This window comes from Stegostoma tigrinum, chromosome 7 (assembly GCF_030684315.1).
Source record: "Stegostoma tigrinum isolate sSteTig4 chromosome 7, sSteTig4.hap1, whole genome shotgun sequence".
Lineage (NCBI taxonomy): Eukaryota > Metazoa > Chordata > Chondrichthyes > Orectolobiformes > Stegostomatidae > Stegostoma > Stegostoma tigrinum.
Genome location: NC_081360.1, coordinates 51,613,841 through 51,624,098, shown reverse-complemented (window position 1 = coordinate 51,624,098; position 10,258 = coordinate 51,613,841). Strand labels below are relative to the sequence as shown.

Sequence of the window (10,258 nt, the reverse complement as noted above, 5' to 3'; positions counted from 1 at the left end):
TGTGTAGGATAGTTGTTTCAACTCCTAGTACTTTTCTTGGACTTGACTTACTGTGAAGATCATGCCCACTGTGTGCATTGATGGGCCGAATCCACCTTGAGACTCCATTGGAAGAAGGCAATTGAGGCCAATTCTGCAAAGTCCTTACCTCTAGCAGAAAGTAGGGAGATCTTTCTGTAATTACCACAGTCGGTCTTATTTCCTTTCTTGAAAATGGTTATAATTAATCTGTCTCAGAGATCCACCAGCATTTATCTCAATGCTATGCTGAAAACTGAGCAATATGCTGTAAATACATTCATTGCATATTAACTGCATAAGTGCATTTGTAAGTAATTATAAAGCATCTTTATAAATTTTGTGTGCAAAAAACCTTTAGAAATGAAAACAGTTCCAAAGCACTTCATGGGAGAGTTATTAGACACTGAACCATATAGAGATATTTGGATAGGAACCATTACCTTTCTCAAAAAGAGAGGCTTTCAGCAGCAGTTTAAAAGGATGAAGATGGAGATAAGAATTATGAAGGAAAGTTTAGAGCTTACGGCTCAGGCAAATGAGGTTGAGTAATGACCTAGTTGTATTATCGCTATAATCCAGAGACCAAGGTAACTCTCTGGGGGCTTGGATTCGAATCCCGGCATGGTGAAATTTGAATTCAATAAAAATCTGGAATTAAGAGTCTTATGGTGACCATCACCATTGATGATAGTCAGAAAAAAAATCTGGTTCTAATGTCCTTAGAAAATCTGCTATCCCTTAGATACATATGACTGTAGACTCTGAGCCGATTGTTGGGCAAAACTCATCTGGCTCATTAACGCCCTTTAAGGAAGGAAACAGTCATCCTTACCTGGTCCAGCCGACCCCACAGCAATGTGGTTACCTCTTAACTACCCTCTCGGCAATAAAAGCTGGCCTGGCCAGGGTTACTGTCACCCCATGAATGAATACAAAAGCATCAAGCTGCAGTATGGTGTAGGCCCGAAACGTCAGCTTTTGTGCTCCTAAGATGCTGCTTAGCCTGCTGTGTTCATCTAGCTCCACACTTTGTTATCTCGGATTCTCCAGCATCTGCAGTTCCCATTATCTCAGCTGCAGTAACACATATGGTTGCTTATGTGTGCTCGTGAGCTGAGAGACCGAGCTCCAAATCATTTCTCACATATTCACTGAGGCATATGAGAGATTGGGCTTCAGGGTAAATATCCGGAAGACAAAGGTTCTCTACTGGCTTGTTCCAGCCATGTGACATTAACCCTGACTATTGCAACTTACAATGAGTCACCAGCAATTTGGATAAATTCTTACACCTTGGAAGCCTCCTATTAGTGAGGGCAGATATCAGTGATTAAGATTCAACATCACATCCAGCTTGCCAGGGCAGCCTTTGGCCATTTGAGTTTATGAAGACAATGCCCTCAAACCTGGCACCAAGCTCATAGTCTACATAGGACTGAAGTGTTACTTTCTCTGCATAGGGAAACATGGAGAATGTACAAATGACACATTAAATTGTTACAGAAATATCACCAGCAATGTCTCTGCAAAAACCTGTCAATTCACTGGCAGGATAGCATTTGAATATCAATGTCCTTACTCAATCCAACGTTCATAGTGCAGAGACATTGGATCTAATCAATCAGATGAGTTGGGCAGTCAATATCATTTATATTAAGCACAGAAAATGCTGGAGAAATTACAGTCTGTCAGCATCTGTGGAGAGAGAAACAGAGTTAATGTTTTCAGTCCAATATGACTCTTCTTCAGAACTCTTAACAGATGCTCCCAGACCTGCTGATTTTCTCCAGCATTTTCTGTGTTCATTTCAGATTTCCAGTGTCCACCTATTTTGCTGTTATTATTATTTGTATGCCTGACAAGAATTCCAAAACGAGCTCTGTACTCCAAACTAAGCAGTTAGCAGGAGAACAGAGAAAAACTTCAAGGCCATTTTCCATGTCTCCCAAAAAATTACAACATCCCCAAAGCACATTGGGACATTTTGCCCAAGATCACACAAAATGGAAAAGAAATGTCCATGAAGATGCTTACCATCTTGTCTCTGACAGGCTGAATGGAGGCTAATGAAAATAATGTAGGGAACATGCAAAACCTGAGCATCCCAACCCATCCCAAGGTTGTTCAAAGACCACCTGACCACCTGTGGTAGCGTGTATGGATCTGGTATTGAACTGTTTAGTCACTTTACGACCTCCAACTTTAGAGATGAAAGAAGTCAAACTTAGTCTCAAGGGACTGCCCAAGAAAAAAGGTTTTATAAACACTAAGTATCCAGTATAGCAAGGAGATGAGCAAATGAAGTACTGATTGGTAAAAGAAGTACTTTAAGTAACCTGTTGCTAATAATTACCACTCATCTTGGATGCAATATACTGTTTTTTAACATCCATTTTCTGCTGTTTCTCAGAAGACCTTTTTGACTCTGGTTTGGTTAACCTCTTCCGTTCACTATTTGGTGATGCAATCTGTTCTGAAAGAAAAATGAAATGTACCTGTAATATTTTTTAAATTCAAGTATTCTTTTGACTGTTTTTTACTCTGAATATACTCCTGTCTAAATATTCATTTCTAATCTGTCTTACTGTAACTCAAACAAATAGTATATAAAGAAAGATTTTATTATGATGTATTATAAACTAAAAGAATCACGTTAACGTGGTAAATGAGATGCAACTGGAGAAGTATATAACAAAAATGTTAACACTTTTGAGATAATTGTAAAAATATTGAATACAATTTTTAAAAAAAATTTGTATAGATGTTTCCAAAGTATTATTTTTTAAATCAACCTGCTCAGACACATCATGAAATGGCTGGGACAAGAGGGTTTGAGCCACAGAGACATATTGTGACATTCTTCCCAATAGTTTCCTTTTTCTTATCTGTACTTATGATAATCTTGATATTTGTAATTGTTTGTAATTAATTTTGTCTATTTATCTAAAGGAAAGAACCTTCAGTAATCAGAAATAAAAACAGAAATTGCTGAAGAAACTCAGCAGGTAGCATCTGTGGAGAGAAAGCAGAGTTAACATTTCAGGTTCAGTGACCCTTCTTCAGTAACCAGATTTCAGAACAAACATTGCCAAGGAGTGTCTGGACATTTTTTTTTAAACTGGCCCAGTACCAAATCCCCGGTAACACGAATTATATAAGTACTTGCCCACCTGGGGCAGAATATCTAGTGTATTTTTTAAAATTTAAATAACCACCAAATCATCTGTACGACTAATTAAACTATTGGTATTTTTGGTATTTTTAATCAACCCAGTTAAAACACACCATTGAAGCAGGTGGAACTTTAACCCAGGCCTATTGGTCCATTTGTAGGAACACCACGACTGCACTAAAAGGATACCTTCCGATGATTTAACAGTCATCACAATTTTCTTTCCTAACCTTGATTACTCACTGTATCAAAAGGTATACTTCTTTCACAAATATTTTTTCTAAACATATTTTTAAATATAGAAACAATCCTTAAGCAAAACCAATGAAAATACTTCTTTTCATATTTTATATGTTGCATATAATTAAACTTCCATTTTACCCCTTCTTTCATAGAACATAGAAAAGTACAGCAGAGTACAGGCCCTTTGTCCCACGATGTTGTGCTATGGAATAATCTTAATCCAAAAATAAAATAGCCTAACCTACATTCCCCTCAATTCACTGCTGTCCATGTGCATGTCCAGCAGTCGCTTAAATGTCACTAATGACTCCGCTTCCACGACTACCGCCAGTAAACTATTCTTGCGCCCACAACTCTCTGGGTGAAGAACCTCCCTCTGATGTCTCCTCTATACCTTCCTCCTAACATCTTAAAACTATGACCCCTCGTGGCAGTCAGTCCTGCCCTGGGGAAAAGTCTTCAAAGATAAAAATGTTCAATAATAAATTAATTTTTTATATTCTTCTAAAATGTCAATATTTGTGAACATTTATTAATTTCTTGGGGCAGGTATTTCTCTTCATAGACTATCTGACAATTTACAACATGTGTCAACCGGTTTTATTTTCTTTCCAACATTTCTTTCATAGTAGCAAGGCCAATTCGTTTTCTTTGCAGCATCCTGTGTTAGATAAAGTGTCCCAAAGGGAATGATTATCCACGTTACTCTGCAGGCATACTTTTCCTCAGATTTCCCCTTGTACAGCATTTCCTTTCAAACATCAGACAAGTACAATCCTATATCTATTCCTACATTAGTGTCAATGTTTTAAATGCTAAATTGCATTCAAGAATTGTTTCTAATTTCTTAAGCTTCCCAGGCCGATAGACAGTAGTTATTATTCTTGCTCACTCTGAACACAGTAAACCCTGCCATATCAGAATACCCACCTGAAGAGTGGCATGTGAAGCATCACTAAAGCTTACTAACTTCATATTTTCTGGATCACCCAAGGCTGGAAACCTGAGTGTGCATTTCTCTGAATTCAACTTCCTTTATGTTTTACGCATTCTCAAAGTCTCCTCAATGGGAGCATGTTTTAACATGATACTCAGTTCTAATACATCATAACTAGCATCAGCTCTAGTCTGAATATACAGATCAGTTCAACTGACCAAAAGTCTTAATTTGTCTATTTTGATCTTGGATGCAGGATCCAATTCTGGGGAAGATCTGATTCTATTTATTGGGATGCAGCTGACAGGTAAGATTGTTAATCAAAGGTGAAAGCACCTCACTATCTCTGTACCCTCCTACCGTCCATACAGGCCTCCCTATTTGTTTCAAGTCCTCCAGACGCTACTGCTTCCTCTGCCTGCAAACCACCTATTTGTGTGACCTTCTGAAGCTACTCTAACCTTCCCTCTGTCTGTAATCTCACCTAGTCTTAATGATCTTCTCTGTTTGTGACCTTCTCTCATTGCTCTAGTTCTCACTATCTCAAACTTCCTCGAGTCACTACTATCGTTCCTGAAAGTGTACGCCCTTTCATTCAGTGCTAACCTTCCTATCTCTATAATCTCATCTAACCACTAGAACCATTCCTATCTCTGCAATCACCTGCAACGTCCACAGGCCTCCCTACTGCCATAACCTCCTCCTGTCCCTCTAATACACAGTTTTAATTTAACTTTGTCCAGTCCCTACACCACACCTTATGGCTGCATCCTTGTCCTGTTCCTACAACCCTCATGCACTTTGTGACCTTGTCAAATCTTGACAATGCTCTGCATTATTGTATCTTCCTGTTGTCCCCCGCTTTCAACTTTGATTTGTCCCTACTGCCCTCGCTGACTCTGTAAAATTGCACAGTCCCTAAAACAATTCTTGTCCACGTAACCTTTTCTAGTCCTTGCAAAGATCATATGACTATAACATTTTTACATCCATGGAGTCCTCTCCATGAGTATAACTTTCAATATCACTGCTACCACCTCCAGAGCCTACACCTCATCAAGCTCGGACAAACCTCCTTTTGACTGTAACCTCCTCAGTCTCTATCTCAATAACATCATCAAGTCTCTACAACCCTCACGATTGGTGTGACCTCTACCCTCCCTACAGTAGATTGTCTCGGTAACTGCTTCCCAACTCTACAATCCTCCCAATGTCTTGCAATCTTATTCACAGAACATAGAACAATACAGCGCAGAACAGGCCCTTCGGCCCTCGATGTTGCGCCGACCTGTGAACTAACCTAAGCCCCTCCCCCTACACTATCCCATCATTATCCATATGCTTATCCAAGGCCTGTTTAAATGCCCCTAATGTGGCTGAGTTAACTACATTAGCAGGCAGGGCGTTCCACGCCCTTACCACTCTCTGAGTAAAGAACCTGCCTCTAACATCTGTCTTAAATCTATCACCCCTCAATTTGTAGCTATGCCCCCTTGTACAAGCTGAAGTCATCATCCTCGGAAAAAGACTCTCACTGTCCACCCTATCTAATCCTCTGATCATCTTGTATGTCTCTATTAAATCCCCTCTCCGCCTCCTTCTCTCCAATGAGAACAGACCCAAGTCCCTCAGCCTTTCTTCATAGGGCCTGCGCTCCAGACCAGGCAACATCCTGGTAAATCGCCTCTGCACCCTCTCCATTGCTTCCACATCCTTCCTGTAATGGGGCGACCAGAACTGCACGTATTATTCCAAATGAGGCCGCACTAGCATTTTGTACAGTTGCAGCATGACATCACGGCTCTGGAACTCAACCCCTCTACCAATAAGACCTAAAACACCATAAGCCTTCTTAACAGCACTATCAAGCTGGGTGGCAACTTTCAGAGATCTATGTACATGGCCATCAAGATCCCTCTACACATCTACACTACCGAGAATCTTTTCATTGACCCAGTATTCTGCCTTCCTATTATTCCTCCCAAACTGAATCACCTCACATTTATCCGTATTAAACGCCATTTGCCACCTTTCGGCCCAATTCTGCAGTTTATCCAAGTCTCTCAGCAAACTGCAACATTCTTCCACACTGTACACCACTCCACTGACTTTAGTGTCATCTGCAAACTTAATAACCCATCCACCAATGCCTGCGTCCAAGTAATTTATAAAAATGACAAACAGCAGTGGTCCCAAAACAGATCCTTGAGGCACACCACTAGTAACTGGACTCCAGTCTGAATATTTTCCATCAACCACCACTTGTTGCCTTCTTACAGAAAGTCGGTTTCTAATCCAAACTGCTAAATCTCCCTCAATCCCATGCCTTTGTACTTTCTCCAATAGCCTACCATGTGGAACCTTATCAAAGGCTTTACTGAAGTCCATGTACACCACGTCAACTGCCCTACCTTCATCCACATGCTTGGCCACCCTCTCAAAAAACTCAATTAGGTTTGTGAGACACGACCTGCCCTTGACGAATCCATGCTGACTATCTCCAATCAAATTATTGCTTGCTAGATGATTATAAATCCTTTCTCTTATAATCCTTTCCAAAATTTTTCCTACAACAGATGTAACGTTCACAGGTCTATAATTACAGGTCATCCCTACTGCCCTTCTTGAACAAGGGCACAACATTTGCAATCCTCCAGTCCTCTGGTACTCAGTCCCTATAATCCTCCTGTCTGTAACCTCATCTAGTCCATACAACATTCTCCAGTCGCTCAAACGGACCACATCAGCAGAACCTTCTCCCTATCTCTCCTACCAATACAACCCTCTCTGTCTGTGATCATGGAATCTGCAGATGGGTCTAGGCCTGAAACATCAACTTTTGTGCTCCTAAGATGCTGCTTGGCCTGCTGTGTTCATCCAGCTCCACACTTTGTTACCTCCCTATCTGTGTATTCTCTCTCAGCCCCTACAATCATCCATACATATGCAAAATTCTCTCGTCCCTTGAGCCATCCCTACCTGTCTAAACTCTTCCAGACTTCAAAAATCTCTCATTTTTTGTAACTTTGGCAAGCCCCTACAACCCTCATTACCTATTTAACCTTCATCCATCACTGAAAATTTCTGCATCCTGCTCAGTTTCAGTTACCCTTCCTGTCACATTTAGTCTCTCCAACTGTCACAATCTCTGTGAGCTCCTCTCATCTCTAAAACACACTCCACCTCTGTAAACTTCTTTCTTTATTACTCTCCCGATACATGTAATCTCCTCAAGTGATTACATCCTTTTACATCTACAACCTTCTCCAGTTCATAAATCGCATCATATCTCTATAACCTCCTCCAGACATGACTGATATTTATTTCCACAACCTACACCAATCCCTATAATCCTCTAATCACTGTACCCCAACCCCAACTCCAACCACATACCTCTGTTTCTCTGCAAAGTCCTCTCATCCTTATAACCCTCTCTATATTTGTCACCTGTTATAGTCTCTACAATTCTACCTATCTCTGTAATCTTCTCCAGGCCGAACAACTCTCTTTATCCTTTTAAACTCAACCAGACACCACAGCCCTCTCTATCTCTCTCTGCAACATCCTTCAGTTTCTCTAACCCTCAGTAACACTGCAAATTCCTGTAGCCACGACAGCATCAGTTTCAGGAGAAAGTGGGAACTGGGTAATCATTTGGATGGCCATTTGTGATCATACTGAATGGTGGCACAGGATTGTTGGGCCAAATGGCCTACACCTGCCTCTCTTTTCTATGTAACATTCCCATCTCCATCACCTCCTTCAGTCCCGAGGACCCTCCCTACCTGTGTAATCTGCACAAGCTCCTACAGTGCTCCCTGTTACTGTTTCATTTATCAGACCCCAGAACACTGCCTATCTATCAAACCCTCCTTCGTTACCTCCAACCCTCCCAATTCTGGAACATCCTTGAGTGCCTAAAGCCCTCCCTATCCTTGTGTGCTCCTCTTCACTACAACTGTCCAGCACCTTGAAGCCTCCTGATTGCTGGAACTCCATCAAAAGCACAACCTTCTCTATCTCTGTTACCTTCTTGAGTTAACACTTTTAAGACCTCTGCTAGGACATTGCGCTTGTCTAAAATCTGTAACAGTGTAAATTCTGTCCAATGGTATCTCTCCGACTAGTTGAGAGATGAGTACACTGGGGCCTGAGCAGCAAGATCTGGGAAACCTCATGCACTTCATACGTGGGGTTTAGCAGCAGACTAAGTGACATCAGCTCAGTGACTAAATGGCGGGCAAGAAGCTTGGGATCTTCCTGTTATCTAGTGCCCTGTGCCATAGAGTTATCTTATATAGTTAATTCCAAATGCCAAACTCAAACAAGTGAAGGAACAAAAGTTTAAAGAAGATAATTCAAGGCTGAAGAGCTGGTATACTGTTTTGGGATTCAGGTTTTTGGATGATTGGAATGTCTTTTGGGATAGAAAAGGCAGCACAGTGGCTCCATATTTAGCACTATTGCTTCACAGCACCAGGGACCCAGGTTCAATCCCAGCCTTGGGTGACCGTCTGAGGAGTTCGCACATTCTCCCCGTGTCTGCGTGGTTTTCCTCCGGGTGCTTTGGTTTCCTCCCATGGTCCAAAGATGTGTAGGTTTGGTGGTTTGGCCATGGTACAATTGCCGATAGTGTCAAGGGATGTGTAGGCTCGGTTGGTTAGCCATGGGGAATGCAGGGTTACACGGCAGCAGGGTGTGTCTGGGTGGGATGCTCTTTAGAGGATCAGTAATAGGCCTAATAGCCTGCTTCCACACAGTAGGGATTCTATTTTATGTTCAAAAAGGATGGGTTTAACCTAAACTTGCCAGGATAGAGAAGGCAACTGGAGGAATTTTAAGCAGCAGTGTAAATGGAGTGATTGATGGGTAAGTTATGAATGTGAGGAAAGCATATCAATTACAAAAGAAAGACAAGAGAGAGTCAGAGTATGAAGTAACTCTGAAGAACTAAGTTGCATTTATTTCAATGTAAGGAGTCTTACAAGTAAGGCTGATGAGCTCAGGGCATGTTTAAGAACACGGGATCGGGATATTATAGCTATTACAGAAACTTGGCTGAGAGATGGACAAGATGGGCAGTTCAATCTTCTTGCTTTTAGTTGTTACAGGAAGGGTAGAAAAGAATGCAAGAAAGGATGGGGGGTGTGGTTGCATTTTTGATTAAGGAATACATTACTGCTGCAACTTGGAAAGTTATTTCTGAAAAATTGTCCAGTGAAAATGTATGCGTAGAAATTACAAATAAGAAAGGAAAGATCACTTCGATGGGATTGTACTACAGGCCCTCCAAATAGTAAGACTGAAATTGAGAAACAGCCCTCTAGAGAGGTCTCAGATATATATAAGCATAATAAGGTTGTAATAATGGGGGATTTTAATTTTCCATCAACTGGGGTTACCATAATGTTAAAGGTTTGGATGGTGAAGAATTTCTCAAATGTGCTCAAGAAAACTTTCTTTATTAACATGTGGTTGCCCCACTAGAAAAGTAGCAAAACTAGACCTTCTTTTGGGTAATAAGGCAGGGCAGGTGACCAAAGTAGAAGTGGGGGAACACTTTCGGTCTAGTGATCAGAATTCTATTAGTTTCGAAATGGTAATAGAATAGGATAAGCCTTCCATAAAAGCGAAAGCCTTTAACTGCAATAAGGCAAATTTTACTGGTCTTAGACAAGAACTTTCAAAAGTTGAGTGGAGTAGACTTGGAGTAGACTGTTTGCAGGTAGAAGGACGTCCAACAAGTTGGGGGCGTACAAGAGTGCGATGACGAGAGTTCAGGGGCATTTTGTTCCTGTTGGAGTGAAGGATAAGAGTGGTAAGTTAAGGAATAATGTATGAATAAAGATATTGAGGTGCTAGTCAAGAATAAAAGAGAATCCTGT

At 41.0% G+C, this 10,258-nt stretch overlaps 1 protein-coding gene across 1 annotated transcript in view; it reads right to left on the bottom strand.

Moving 5' to 3' along the window:
* Positions 1–2,472: 2,472 nt before the first annotated feature.
* Positions 2,473–10,258, bottom strand: part of LOC125453816 (uncharacterized) — a 79,266-nt gene continuing 71,480 nt past the window's right edge. The window contains exon 6 of the mRNA XM_059647650.1: positions 2,473–2,489. Within this exon, the coding sequence (XP_059503633.1) occupies positions 2,473–2,489 (17 nt within the window). The remainder of the gene's footprint in view (positions 2,490–10,258) is intronic.